Source organism: Ricinus communis, chromosome 10 (genome assembly GCF_019578655.1).
Source record: "Ricinus communis isolate WT05 ecotype wild-type chromosome 10, ASM1957865v1, whole genome shotgun sequence".
In the NCBI taxonomy this organism is placed as follows: domain Eukaryota; kingdom Viridiplantae; phylum Streptophyta; class Magnoliopsida; order Malpighiales; family Euphorbiaceae; genus Ricinus; species Ricinus communis.
Genome location: NC_063265.1, coordinates 15,166,827 through 15,181,487, shown reverse-complemented (window position 1 = coordinate 15,181,487; position 14,661 = coordinate 15,166,827). Strand labels below are relative to the sequence as shown.

At 33.6% G+C, this 14,661-nt stretch overlaps 2 protein-coding genes across 3 annotated transcripts; one reads left to right on the top strand and one right to left on the bottom strand.

Moving 5' to 3' along the window:
• Positions 1 to 2,957: 2,957 nt before the first annotated feature.
• On the top strand, positions 2,958 to 4,871 carry LOC8283964 (expansin-A4). Its single transcript, XM_002519402.3, has 3 exons — positions 2,958 to 3,262; positions 3,701 to 4,019; positions 4,356 to 4,871. Exons 1-3 carry the CDS (start codon positions 3,043 to 3,045, stop codon positions 4,663 to 4,665), a joined length of 849 nt encoding a protein of 282 aa, XP_002519448.1. The 5' UTR covers positions 2,958 to 3,042; the 3' UTR covers positions 4,666 to 4,871.
• Positions 4,872 to 6,100: 1,229 nt separating this feature from the next.
• On the bottom strand, positions 6,101 to 13,019 carry LOC8283965 (WD repeat-containing protein 3). 2 transcript variants are annotated; one of them, XM_002519403.4, is made up of 12 exons: positions 12,680 to 13,019; positions 11,953 to 12,168; positions 10,718 to 11,839; positions 10,224 to 10,346; positions 9,568 to 9,749; positions 9,244 to 9,475; positions 8,933 to 9,142; positions 8,236 to 8,364; positions 7,457 to 7,525; positions 7,115 to 7,237; positions 6,789 to 6,839; positions 6,101 to 6,622 (listed from the first exon to the last, which is right to left on the bottom strand). In XM_002519403.4, exons 1-12 carry the CDS (start codon positions 12,929 to 12,931, stop codon positions 6,479 to 6,481), a joined length of 2,853 nt encoding a protein of 950 aa, XP_002519449.1. In that variant the 5' UTR covers positions 12,932 to 13,019; the 3' UTR covers positions 6,101 to 6,478. The 2 variants fall into 2 exon arrangements, with proteins under 2 accessions (XP_002519449.1, XP_048225762.1); XM_048369805.1 differs by having other exon boundaries at positions 12,844 to 13,007.
• Positions 13,020 to 14,661: the final 1,642 nt, after the last annotated feature.

Genomic DNA, 14,661 nt, shown 5'->3' with positions numbered 1-14,661 from the left:
AACAACCACAAGAGGAGCATATTGTCTTCACCAGTTTACCTTCTTAGTGCAACTTATATCCTATACAGGATCTTTCAACACCAGAATGGCACCATCTGTGGAGAGAAAATGGTGTGATGAATCTCTTTCCCGTCATATATCCTTGAGAAACCTTCACCTTACATGCACTGACCCCAGACCCTATTTTCAGTAGAAGCTGACTTAACCTTCCTTGCTTTATTCCCCCATTATAGGAAACTCACTGAAACATGGCTAACCCTACTAAGGATCCACATGCAAACGCTCAAGAGCTCTCTAACCTTCTAAGCACCTACTTACCCAACAATACAAGACATTCCTATTATTCAAAAGGCGATTCTCTCAAAAATTAACCGTGCTGTGAACTTCGCCTTCCACCAAATGCTCAACCCAAGCATGCATCCCGTTGCTGAACCTAGTAATGCAATTTCTTGAAAATGCAATTATAGAATCCCTTACAAAATGACCAAAAAAAGGACTCTCAAGATGCGCTAACTCATTATCATGGCGACGCATGTTCAGGAATTAGGAACTGCAGCAACGATTTCCAAAAATATTTGCTTCTTTGCCAAATGACAGTTAACCCGCAGTTACCCCATCGCCAAACCATCCACAAGACATACCCCGCTGAGTATACCCTAGTGCATCAGCATAGCCAAGCCCGTTTCGCCTGCATGGTGGAACAATTGGACGAACATGTTCCTCCTCATTACCCCAGAAATCACTCTTTGGCCTTTAAGATAGTAAAGCAGCGCGCAAGACCTAATAAAAATCAGTGGGGCGACAGCCGTAGCTAAATCGGGGAATCCAACCACGCCCTTGTAGGAGAAAAAAAAAAGTGAGGAGGTTTCACATGCAAGCATAGCGAGACCCTACGGGCTAAGGCGAGGAGGACTGCGCATCATTTAAAGACTTATCCAATAAAATGATGACATTTTCATTTTTGTATATCAGTCTTATCTCTAAGATAATAAAAAAGTTGATTTTGATTACGTCCATATAATAACTTCTCTGTATCTTAAGTTTGCTCTATTTATCAGTGACATTACATGGCATGTCCTGTGTCATTCTAAAGTTTTCTTAGCTTAAAATTATTATTTATAAATGTTTTTTATAAACTGAATTTTTATAAAATTATGCTTAATACATAATTTAATTCAACGATGTTTCTTAATTGTTTACAAACATATGAACTGATTTTAACAAAGTGAAACTTAAGACCTATTATTTTGAAAGAATAAATATTTTACGCATTTTATGAAACTATTTGCAATACCCTTTAATAAAGTGAACGCGTTTATTTGTGCTTTGATAAATTATTGATTGATCGCTAAATATACTTTTAGGCAACAACAGTTTTCTTATAGAAAAAATAATAATTAGACAATAAATTGGATTTCTGGTATCAAAATCTAACATGAAAATCCAATGAATAAGTAATATATAAGAAAAAAAAAATTAACAAAAATATGGTCTCCTGTTGATAATGAAAGAAACCAACTTCTCTATTTCATAACGGGAGACTCTGTCATAAAATAAACTTTATGTTTTACAAAGTGAAATTTTACCTTCTTAATATAACCATTAGGGGATTGAAATGCAAAACTCATAGTGTGGTGACAAAGACAAAATAAAAATAAAATATGAGAAAAGTAAAATAATCATAAAAGGCACCATGTGAATGAATACAAAGTCCGGTATCATGCACAAGAAATTTTATGGAGAACAAAATACATCCCCAGTCCTAAAATCATGGATCTATTCAACCCATCAGATCAAATTATTTTAATAAGAGAAAATCCAAAAATTGAAAAATAAAAGAAAAAGATAATAATATATTTACAAATGAAAATTGAACAAAATTAAGCTCATAAAATAGTTTCGAAGAAGAAAAAGAAAAAGAAAAACTAATTACTCAGAGTAAGAGAGGGAATTTTTAGATCTTTAGTAGGAATATTCATTAAAAAATGTAGGCTAATATTTTTTTCTATTTTTGGCTCTATGTTAAATTGCAATTTATGTGAATGAATATTGATACAATTTTCTTATGAAAAAGTTATTATGTGATTACTCAATGATCTTAGTTTTATAATTTTATTTATTTGAAATGTTTGTTATATAAATATCTATGATCTTATTTTTTATCACTCAGTAAATTCGCCACTCTATTTTCACCTTTTGCTTTGTACATTAAAGAAAAAGAAATGTGTATATAATCACAACACAAAGGACTTGTATGAGGTATTAATTCATAATTCCTAAACATACACTGATCCATAGAAGATCAAAGCAAATGGTTAGCCTTGATTATATTACATTATGAATCTACCATCAAAAATGTTTCACAAAAATGGTTTTGTGACAAAACTGATTAGAGTTCTAAATATTTCATTGTTCTTGTATTTATAGTCTCTCTAATTTTAGTTTAGCATTTAGTATTTCACTACGTTTCCTGATTCCTTCATATAATATATATATATATATATGTATTGAGAAGAAAGAGTTTAAATTATTAATAAAAAGTGAAAAATAAAAAAAAAAGTAGTAAAAGAGTATATAATTAATATCCAATAAATAAATAAAAGAAAATAAAAGTATATAAAAAATTATTGTTTAAGTTTGGTGTATGTTTTTATCTATACAAGAGATTATTACCTAGGTTTAGTGTATACGATAACTAATAAGAAAATGATACGCAAATATGAGTGTTTTACGCTTTGGTATTGAATAATTGACAGCTAATAACTATGTGTCAGTTATTTATTTATTTGGTTAATATGTACCAAGCTTTTCTCTTTTTTTTTCTGCTAAGAATAGGAAGGGAAAGAGCGAATGATGAGCCTATGGAAACGGCCTAAAATCACTTGGATCCTCTCAACAATGGCTTTAATAATAGAAAGCTATAACAAATCTAAGCACTATATATATCCATAGCCACCCAGGGCTCTAGCAGAAATAAAAACAAAAGAAAAAAATAAAGAATAAGAAGAACAAGAACTGCCAAGTTGTTGTGCCGAAGCAGAAATGGCTTTGCCTTTGAGAGCCTTATCTGCTACGTTGTTGTCATTGCTTTTAGCCATTGCATTGGCTGATTATTGCCATGCACACTCTGTTCACCATGCAATTGGACGACATGGCCACCATTTTAAGTCTCCAACTCTCAAACATCACCGTCCTAAGTTCAAGCCAGGGCCATGGATCAAAGCTCATGCTACCTTCTACGATGGTAGCTCCACCAGTTTTGGTATGCCTTTTTTCTTCTCTATTTTTTAACCCTTTTTTTTCCTATTTGAGGGAAGAATGTAGAAATAAAATACACATACGAACCCTAAGTTACCTATATTTCAAGAATAATTTTGTCATTTTTGCTAGAGTAGTGTTCTCATCGCCTGATGACCATATTAGATATTGTTCATGTATTAATGGGCATTGTTTGTTCCTGTATTACTAGACAATAACTCATTCATTTATCCTATTTTTTCAGACATTGTATAAATTATTCTTTCACAGCGGATATATTTTATTGAAAATGAAGTTCTTTCTAAAGATATTAAGCGACGTTTATTTTCAAATTATTTTGAACCCTACTTTTTTTATACGTAATATACATATTGCACAATTTTATATATAAATCACAGAGTGATTCTAATTATAAATAACTAATTAAAAAAAAAATGTGCAGGAGGAGCATGTGACTACAAAGACGTTGTAGCTTCAGGGTACGGCTTGAACACAGTGGCAGTAAGCGATGTTCTATTCAAAAATGGACAAGCCTGCGGTGCTTGTTATGAACTGAGATGTGTAGATAACCCTCAATGGTGCAAGCTAGGGCAGCCATCTCTCATCGTTACGGCAACAGACCGTTGCCCGCCCAATCCATCTCAACCAAGTGATAATGGTGGTTGGTGCAATCCACCTCGTGAACATTTCGACATAGCCAAGCCTGTCTTCAACCAACTTGCTGACTATGTGGCTGGCGTTATTCCTGTCAAATACCGCAGGTTAGATGGTGCCTCCTTGCCTTCTCACAGTAGCCATATATATATATATATATATACATATATATGGCTGACCCAACAAAATACATAACCTAGGCAAGAAAAGGCTACACCTTTTTCTGTACAGATCCACTAGTGTACCAGGACTAGGGCTAGCCCTGATATGTCTTCTTCTACTTTCGATATTCAGCCCTATGAGACATGCATGTATCTAGGTAGATCAATGGCATATTCATGCTTTGATATTAGTTGATAAGTATCTGGGGATGACTCGCTCGTAAAAAATCTAGCTAACATGTTACAATGAACAGCTTCTGAAACGGTTATGTTTGATTGCAGGGTTCCATGCCAGAAGCATGGAGGAATCAGGTTCACAATACTGGGGAATCCTTGGTTCTACCAGGTTATAGTGTGGAATGTTGGTGGAGCTGGAGATGTCACTAGCGTGGAAGTGAAGGGCAATAAAAAGGTGAAGTGGACCCAAATGCAACGCGATTGGGGTGCCACCTGGAAAACCAATGCTATTTTGCAGGGTGAGTCGCTGACCTTCAGGGTTAGAGCAAGTGATGGCAGATCCTCAACTTCTTGGCATGTTGCCCCTAAGAACTGGCAATTTGGTCAGACCTTTGAGGGTAAGAACTTCAAGTAGAGTATTAGAACAAGTCAAAAAATTTCATAGACAGACTAATCCTTGTCCTCTTAAGTCATTATCATGTACACTAGCATTATATTCTACTACTACACTGAGTATTGGTGCAGTAGCCACCTGTTCATGTGCCAGTGTGGCGGACAGGGATGATGTTTAATAGCCTGTAATGTTTATATAACTCAGCTATGTTTCTATTGTCTTCTCCATCGTGTTTCTTCATTCCTCTTTTTACATCTTTCGTTCTCTGTAAAATTATAGTCGCTATCGTTACTAATTGCGTTATTGTTGCCACGTTTATGATCAAACTATCAGAAAATTGTTCCGGAACAACACAAGTTTATGGCCTATTGGTGCCCTCAGTTAAATGACTGTTGGAAAATTATTATTTCATTGTTACATCCATCAAATCGATAAATAATTGATAATATATATTTAATAATTTTAAATAATAAAATAAATATCGATCATTCAATATTAAAATATAAAATATTTATTATATATTTATTATAATATATATAGCAAACCCCCATAAAAGTTTCTCCTTATATTTTCAAAAATAATACTTATTATACTCCAAATTTTGCTCAACAAAATACTTCTTCTATTAATAAGAAGTTAATTCAAAACCTAAAAAATTGATCAAAGAAGAGTCAAAATATTATATTTCTGTCAAGAATTAAAGTGTTCTAGAGTACAAATTATTAAGAATCAACTTACTATATAAAATAAAAAGGCAGAGCTTTAATCATTTAATTACTCTATCATATCAATTTTTAATTGAACTTAATAAATATATAAATTCTATTTTTTAACTTTTAAGTATTTTAATTTCGATTCAACTAAAAGACACAAACTCTATTATTTGATAATACTTAAACATTTAACAAGGAAATTATTTGATAATACTTAAACATTTAACAGGGAAAGTAGATGTATTGAATAAAACCGCGTATTAAAAAGTGTTTAAATATTACCAAAAAAAAAAAATCAATTATCTATTAAATTATATCAAAAATTAAAATGTTAAAAAATTTAATTTTATTAAGGTTTCTAGATATACATTTGGATTAGAAATTAAACTGAAAGATATTGTATGTATTTTTCGTCAATCAATGACAGTTTGAACGAGGAACAAAAATGACTATAGCTACACAAGAACAAAATTATACAATATGACAAATCTAGATATTTACACTTATTGCTATCCTGAAAATGAAAATTGAGCCCCCGAGAACATAAAGAAAAGGTGGTGAGAAAAATACCATGAACTAGTTACTGCTATAATTACATAAGGGGTCGAATTTCAATTTAACATAAATATGTAGTGCTAAAACTATCATGGGATTATGTTGTTTTTCTTTACATTTATAATGATAGTTTGCTCAAAATTCAGTCATTGCATTCACTGATGAACATGAAACATTCCTTTCACAAATGGAGAAAGATAAATATGTAAATTCATTGTATAATTCTGTCATATAACCACTATCCCTAACAAGTTCATTGTAGAATCCAATGGAAACTGAAATTCCTTGGCATCCAACCATGATGCTTCATAATTTACATTCAAATGGAGACAGGTACTCACCAAATAATTACCGCCAACTACATGTTTCAATCTGCAAAGAAAAGCATCCGCACTCTATCCGCCTTGGCAGCAATGATTTTCTTTCGACTTGCGGCAATGAATTTGATCAGATAGAGCCACATGAGATTCTGATGCTGCTTTTCAGTGTGTTTAACCTGCGAGTCCATCAGTAAATGCAACTATTCCATTTCCCCAAAATTATCTTGTTTTTAGTCATGTTTCATTTTATTTCTTCTGTTTTTTCTTTTTCTGTTTCTCTTCTCTTGTATCCGTCCTTGCTTCCAAACGTTTAGATTGCTGTGAACGGATTTCTAGCAACTTTGTTTTTGCATCTCGAAAGGGTGCATCTGATTTTGAAGCCATCAATTGCTGATATATTAAAAGGACCAAATTAAAAAAAAAAAAGTAAAGTAAATATATCCAAAATCCTGAATTAAAAGAAAAACGAAAGCAGATATTTTTCGAGATGGAAAATAAAAATAAAGTAAGTATTGTAGTCTATGAATCACAATAAAATATTTCTGCCATTTCACACCTTCAGATGATCCATTGCTGCCAGATTGAAACCAAGTGTATCCTTGCATTCCTGAAGCTCAAACATCATTATATTAATGTAGGGTCTCAAAATACTCCAGTATTTAATTACATGATAGAAAATGAAGTGAAATGCTTTGTCGCAAAGAACATTCTATGCAGAAATCAGCCACGAGTTATGTCAGGACTCGATATGGATTGAAGGTTCACCTAAATTAATGAGATTTAGATAGGTGCACTTCACTAATAGAATTCACCTATTCAATTTTCTAATTCAAGAGACAATTAACCTGGCGAAAGTTGTGCAAGTCTCAACTGTATAATTACCTGGACTCTTGCATAAAGAATGTCCTTGAGAACAGTTAAAACAGGTCTTGCAGCAGGGGTGGTAACCAACTGATTATAATGTGTCTGCAATAGCACAGTAGCAACTCTGCAGACAAGCTCAACCTGTAATTCAATGCTAACGACTTCAGTACATATAATAAATTTGAAGGTAACTTCGTAATGCATAAGCAATGAATATGGTTCATATTAGGTGGAGAAAAACCATTGTCAGTAGGAAAGTGCATTATAGAAATCAAACAAACTCCAATATCCATTGATTTTAAAAATGCCAGAACATGGATACAACTTTATTCATGCAAATGTTTCCATGAGAGTGCAAACCTTATCAGGGTTTGAGACCCAATCCTTCAAGTAAGAGAGAAGCTTCAGAGCATCAGAGAATGGTAAAGCCTGCAAAGAGAAAATTGTCTTTAGACTTCCAAGAGTGATAATCTGAACCAGATCATGAGAATCTAATCAACTTCAGCATGACCTTTAAAGCATTTTCATGTAGCAGCAGAAGAGAAAATGGACCAATTTATCCTGCGTATTAATAATGCTTTATAATTTCTTTAAGCAATGAAAGTCCAAGTCTTTACTCTCTCATATTTAGTTTTATAGCAGCAGTGGCAACTAATATAACTCCAACAGATGGAGCAATTATAAGAATGAGACACAGCAAGGTAACAGCAGCAGATATGGATCTTGTTTGATCCAAATACAGGTTTTGGTACCTTTAGGTGAAATCAGTTATACTTAATACTAGAAGCCGAGATATGGTTCGAAAAAGAAAAAGGAACAGCCGAATTTACCAACTTGGGCAGCTTAATTTTCATGTCCTAGACAAGAATGACAAAGAAGCACTCAGACGAACCACAACTAATGTCAGTAATGGAAATTGATACAGAACCAATTAAGTTATAGAAGGTCCAAACTGCAAAGACTGTCTTTGAATTGTTTGCCTGTCCACTGTCCCTTACAAAATTTGTCTTCAATGTAAAACAACATGCACTTATTTCTACCAATTAGTGAATCACATGATAAGTAATGCCACATCATAATACGAAGTTTCTCCAATAAGAATTTGTTTTAATAAAGAAATTTTCACAGTGATTACATACCAATAATGTCTGCTCGAGGTCATTGCTGTGAACATTTGAAAGTGCATGGAGAATATAATCAGATGGAACAAGCCCCTGCATTATTGGATTTGGTTGGAACACAGCAATACTTCCCCTTGTTTTCTCCTCCTGAAAATAGACGGGCAAATCAATTTCAATATAGACACAGCTAGATCATATTAGAGGTCTCAGTATGATCTGATGTATGTCCAAACAACTAAGTAGCCTACAAGTCAAATGTTCAGACACTTAGATCCTATGTTGGAAAATGAAACGTTTATGCTCTTTAAAAATGTCAGACAAAGCATGCTTAAAGAAAGCTTATGCTGCAGTCAGTAGCCTACAAAAGATACTTTTGTCACTTTTAGTACTGTGCAGAGTCAGTGGCCCAATCCAATCTCTCATTTGAAGCAAAACCTCTCCTCACTCATAAAACTAAAGTCTCTGGTCGTGCAAAGAAATCTAAGTTGAACAATAAAGGGGCCAGTAGCTATCATAAAATAAATTAGATAAGCCTAAATCATAAGCCTGCCAACACTCAAGGGCAACTTTTCAAAGGCAACCCTGGCTAATAATCACGTAACTTAAACATGGAGATGTATCCAATATATTTCTCCTTTCATAGAGAACTCCCGATGAGTTAAAATTCAAGATATTAATTTGAGGAAATGACGCCATAGAGGAAGAATCAGCATACCTCATGCTCAGAAATCCGCTTTGATTCTAACTCTGCTACATCTAAGGCATCAATTATTAAGTCAGTTGCTGTAAGGGTTTCCTGGGTTTTCTTTCCTGCCAAGGCCACAGCTCCCTCCTCTGGAAGTTCTTCCTTCGGGGCGTACTTGTTTTCAAATGCATTATCAAGGTCAGCCTCAAACATTTCTTCCAATCTCTTTTCCTTCTCCTCCTGCAAAATCATAGGACATATTGGAAAACCCATATATTAAATGCATTGAGCATATATTACGAAACAGAAATGACAAAACAAATGGAACAAGACAAAAATACCTCAATGAAGAATGGCTCTTCAGTCCGATCCCAACGGCGTATGGACCGATCATGAGACCCTGTAACAAGAAAATCACCGCGATTGCTGACTGCAAGACACCAAACATCTGCATGATGTCCCTCAAGAGTTAAAAGTAGCTCAAACTTATCAGCATCCCAGTACTTAACAAGCCGATCTTTCCCGACACTGAACATGTAATGGGTATTGCGCACGAATTGCACTGCCATAACACTATCAAAGAAATAGCTCATCAGAATTTTATACACAAGCCAAACGTTAAAGAAAACATTATCTAGCTTGTGTACAACTATAATATGACAAACCTATCAGCATGGGCAAAAAGGGATTTATGGCAGTCACCAAAATCCAAACCCCATATCTTCAAATTTTTGTCTGCAGAACCAGTAACCATCAGATCTCCATCTGATGAAATGTCCATACATAGCACAGGCAGTTTGTGCCCATATAACGAAAGGAAAAATTTGAGTGTGTCCGCATAGAAAACCTGAATGCATTAATGTACATGTCACAGAACAATTAGTAATTTGTAGCAATCGAGTGTCAAACCATACAGATTTGTTCCAGTACTGCTCAAAATTCCTATTACAAAAATACAAGTTTTTTATCCTGAGAGAGTATATTATAATATGTTACTGACACTTGGTGACTATTATGAAATACCTAGGTTAAGGATTTCTTTATCTGGTTTTAAGCTTGCATTTCAACATAAATTACTATAGGTTAATAAATACATTTGACAATTAATTTTCAGTTCCTTATCCTCATTATTTCTGTTCTGAAATGGCTTTTATTGGACTAGACCAGGCTACACAATGGCAGTATCCCTCCATTTTTCTTAAAATTAGTAAGCTTGCAACTTAGCCAGCAATTGAAGAAGAAAAATATAAAAGCCAAACTAACAGGAACGAAAAAGAAAATAATTAAATCCAAACTGGAAGGTTAAAGAAGTCAATTTGACCTTCACGGTGCAGTCCAAAAGTGCAACAGCAATATATTTAGCATCAGGGCTAACTGCAAGCACTAGAACATCATCATTCATCTTCATAGTCCTCACATTTGACACTGCAAGGTGCTTTGTATCCTGAAATTTAAACAGACGCAATTTAGCCTCATTTTAACTTACCAAGCACATAAGGAGCATGCCTTAATTTAAAGTCACAAGTTTTGTTACTGGTACCAACCGATAAATTCCAAAAGGGCAGTGATCCAAAAGTAGTATTGTTCAAATACTGATTACTTTATATGAACACGAAATCGGTTTTTTTTTTTTTATTACTTTATATAGACATGAAGTTTTTTTTAACTGTTGTCATTTTATCTGCAAAGAAGTTTTCCCCAGAAGAAAAAAATAATAATTTATACGTAAATAGGATTGACAACATGGGTATAAGTCTCTTTCCTCAAAAGATTATACATAAAATCAACATTAATAGAAGGCATGAAAGACCATACTTGACCAGGATTCTGCTTGACTTGATACTCCCAGAACTTAACATCGTGATCTGCACTGCCTGTGACAAAACCATTTTCATTTGGAATGGAAGCAATAGACCTTACTGAGCCACCATGAGCTTCCACAGCCTCAATGCAAGTACCGCTCCCAATGTCAATTACTTCTATATTTCCATCTTTAGTTCCCACAAGTGCATACTTATTGTGTGGAATAATTAAGCCACACAGTCCATACCCTGAATCAATAGTTCGAAGGCAAGAGCCAGTACTTGGATTCCAAAACTTTACTGCGTTGTGACTTGTTGACATCAAAAGAGTATTGTCTGAACTAAGAGTAACACTTCTGACATCGGAACGGTGCCCCTGGAGCTCAATAGATAGTGATTTTGTAGCTGTACTACTTTCAACAGAATAAAATTCCAGTAAATTATTATTCAAAGACAATGCTAGTGTAGCCAAGGATTTCCCAGGAACAACTGGGCTAAAGGAGATGGAACAGATCTTTTTGCTTGCTCGAAGGGTTTGAAGAAGCTTGAAAACATCAGAGACAGTTACCACAAGGGCAGCTCCATCTTCGTCAGTTACAAGTTTCACATCTTTATTTTCAGCTACCTCAACTTCCCCTTTTGCAGACTTCTTCTCTTTCTTCCTATGAAGCCTCCGTTTTGCTTTACGTTTTGCTTCATTCTCATCTAGCACCCGGAATATGTCCACTGTTTTTCCTGCCACTTGACATGCCAGTAAATTTCCAGACTTGTTGAATCTCACAGTGGCAACTCTATCCTTGTTCTGCCTCTGAATTTCACCAAACAGCTTCAGAATCTCCCATTTATTTTGAGTGGAAGACGCTCCATTCTTCACAATTTGATTACCATTTTCATTGGACAAGTCCTTTCCATCCATCAAATCGTGCTTAACTGTGTAAAACCGAAGTTCTGGATCTGCAGAACCACTAACCAAATATCTTTCCTCAGGATCAACATCAATTGACCAAATTTCACTGTGATGGCCACTGATTATTTGCATACAGTGCTGTGTCTCAAGATCCCAAACTCTCAAGAATTTGTCTTTGGAAGAACTAACAAGTTTTTTACCAGAATCCAAGAAAACAAGGTCAGTGATCTGCAATATAAGAAGGATCAAGACATAAATAAGAATCATAACAGAAGACCAAAATATTCCCAGAAGAGGTCCCAATTCATCAACAACTTCATTAATTAACAGTCATAACAAACCTGGTCACGATGTCCACGGAGGCGAAAAAGGCCAGTCTCTCCAACAACATCCCACAGTATAATATCATTATCTTTACTTCCAGATGCAAGCAAAGCCCCGGACCTATTATACCTTAAAACAGTAACGGCTCCTTTGTGCCCATTCAATGTGGTCTCACAGGTTCCTTTGTCACTATCCCAAATTCTTATACTACCATCTGCATAACCACTTGCTACCTGCATTCCAATTCAAGAAAAGTCACCTTCACTCTCTCATCCTTTATAGTCGGGCATTGTTGAGAAACTGAATTCTTGCAAAATCATATGACTTTTAATATTGTGTTGTTCCTTTCAAAATGCTTTCGTTGTTTTGAGTAGAAGGAGTTGAAGTCTAGCAACCATAAACTAACCCGGCATGAGAATTGATTAAAGCCTTGTTTGTGTTAATCATTTGCAAAATTCCTTTCAATTCAATTCTTGCCAAACTTCAAGTTCTTTCAAAATGTCTATTTTTTCATCCAGACATAAATTGACTAAATAGAATTCAATTCAAATGAAATGTTCCACTTTTAGACTTTCCAAACAGACTCTAAAGCATTGAATTGAATTTTCACATTGTAGACTTCCAAACAATAAAAAAAATAAAAACAATTCTTAGAACGCAAAAAAAAAACAAAAAAATTAGATTTCTTTTTTCTCAGCAACCAAGGAGAAGAAAAGATGAAATGAGAGAAATTTGATAAATTACCAGAGAAGAAGAAGAAGAAGAAGAAGAGAATGATACAACAGATGTAACGGCGAGAGATGGACCGTTACGAGAGGAAGTAGAAGGAGTTAGGGTTTTGGTGCAGATGCCTTGACGGACGTGCCAAACTCCGACTTTTTCGAGTGCCGGAGCTAAAAGGTGCTTACCGGAGCTGTCATACGTTATGTTTGACTCTACTGATGCTATTACACCAAACGACGTCGCTGGCTCGTACCGTAGGTACGCTTTCACCATAGCTGCGGTCTTGTTGCTGTTCCTCTTCTATGGCTGCCCAAACCTGTCTTTCTTTGTTTACTACAATTCTAAAGCTTCCCTGTGAGGTTTTAAGGGTTTAAGCTTTTTGCTACCTCATTATACGATATGTCGTCTGTATGGACTGTTTTTTAAAGGTTCAGATCGTTTGTTTCTTTTTCTTTTTTGTCTCTTCTGCTTGTTGTTCAAAACGACAAGATGATGGAAACTGTCGTTTGTTTCTAGTGAACAAGTGGCCCAAAACTAGAGCCCAACCCAAGTGGTCTATCAAGGGTCAGTTTTTATTGGATCAAAATTGGACCGAATCGGGAGTAAACATCTCTTAATACATAGGGAACTTTTAAGAAATTCCTCTAAAATTAATAAAAATATATATATTATTTGTACTGTGTAATTTTAAAAGAAAAAATACTATTTTTTTAATTTTTAAAAAATACAGAATAATTTTTCAGTTATTTTTATTTTTTTTGGTTGGTTTATAAAAAAAAAAAAACCAAAAAATCATATTTAAAAAAAATTAAAAGATCAATATCTTATATATTTCACATAATAAAAGTGAAAAAAATTTACACTGTATTTTAATAAAAAATTCAAATATATTAATATTTTTATTATTTTTCCTAATATATATATAATCATAGTCTCGGTGGGTTCGGGGTGGCAATCCAAGTATCCAGATTATATTGTGGGATAAAATATGTGTTTGTAGTGTAAAATAGCTTAAATGCATAGTTATTTTATAGGCTAAAATCTACATTTTTTAATAAACTTTTTGTAAATCATCATAGTTTCCTCAATAAACTTCAATAAAAAAATATTATCAATCTAGTTTTATATAGTATCTTTTGGGTATTTAAGAAGTTGAAATATATAATTTACTCGAAAAAAATCAAAGAAAAATTCCTTACTAGATCAAATAGAGTCTAAATTGATTTAAATTAACTTTAAATTTTTAAAAAAATAAATTGAGCCAAATATATATAAATAAATAAATAAATAAAAAGCAAATTAAATCAATTATTTTTATTTAAATTTTTAAATTTCGGTTCGATTTTACTGGCTCGAGCACCTACCTTTTCAATACATGTCCATAACGGAAGGCAAACACTAATTAAAAATTAGAGTGAAAACCCTACAAGTAGCTATGTTATTAAGCTATAAAATGAACTTTCCATTGTCTTTGCATTTGACTCTTTCTCGACAAACCTATTTTATTATTTCAATTCATTTTTCTAAAGAAAACTTATTAAATAATTGTAAGATTGCAAAACGTCAAGTTTGATGATTGCAGCATTTTTACAGGTATTATATAGTTTTTTTTTTCTTTTTTCTTTTTTGTTTTGTTTAGGCCAGTGAGCATTCTTCAAGTTTAGTTAAAGCTACAAAACGTTAATAAGATATTACATGTTGGATTATGATAGTTTTTCCACTCAAAGGGGATATTATATTAATATTAACAATTTACAATTACCCCTGAATTTTGTCCTCTACAAACAAAATTCATGAACATGGAAAAGGAGGAATAGAATATACAATATGATAAGTCAATGTCAAAAATAAAATCCAATTGTAAAGGATGAAGAGAGTTAAAAGTTTTTGTGCTTATTCTATTACTCCATTGTCTTCCTAACCTTTTTCTTCTTTTTCTTTTTTAAGGAAAAGGACCCAACTGATAAGAAGAAAAAAAGAAATTGTATTCAATCACTAAATTA

Excerpts from the sequence above, each read along its gene's own strand:
- LOC8283964 (XM_002519402.3), top strand. The coding sequence starts at position 3,043 with ATGGCTTTGCCTTTGAGAGCCTTATCTGCTACGTTGTTGTCATTGCTT. Across the intron at positions 3,263-3,700 it reads TGGTAGCTCCACCAGTTTTG|GAGGAGCATGTGACTACAAA; the intron begins GTATGCCTTTTT and ends AAAAATGTGCAG. Across the intron at positions 4,020-4,355 it reads ATTCCTGTCAAATACCGCAG|GGTTCCATGCCAGAAGCATG; the intron begins GTTAGATGGTGC and ends GTTTGATTGCAG.
- LOC8283965 (XM_002519403.4), bottom strand. The coding sequence starts at position 12,931 with ATGGTGAAAGCGTACCTACGGTACGAGCCAGCGACGTCGTTTGGTGTA. Across the intron at positions 9,476-9,567 it reads CTTTTTGCCCATGCTGATAG|TGTTATGGCAGTGCAATTCG; the intron begins GTTTGTCATATT and ends TTTCTTTGATAG. Across the intron at positions 6,840-7,114 it reads TTCTTTATGCAAGAGTCCAG|GAATGCAAGGATACACTTGG; the intron begins GTAATTATACAG and ends TTTGAGCTTCAG.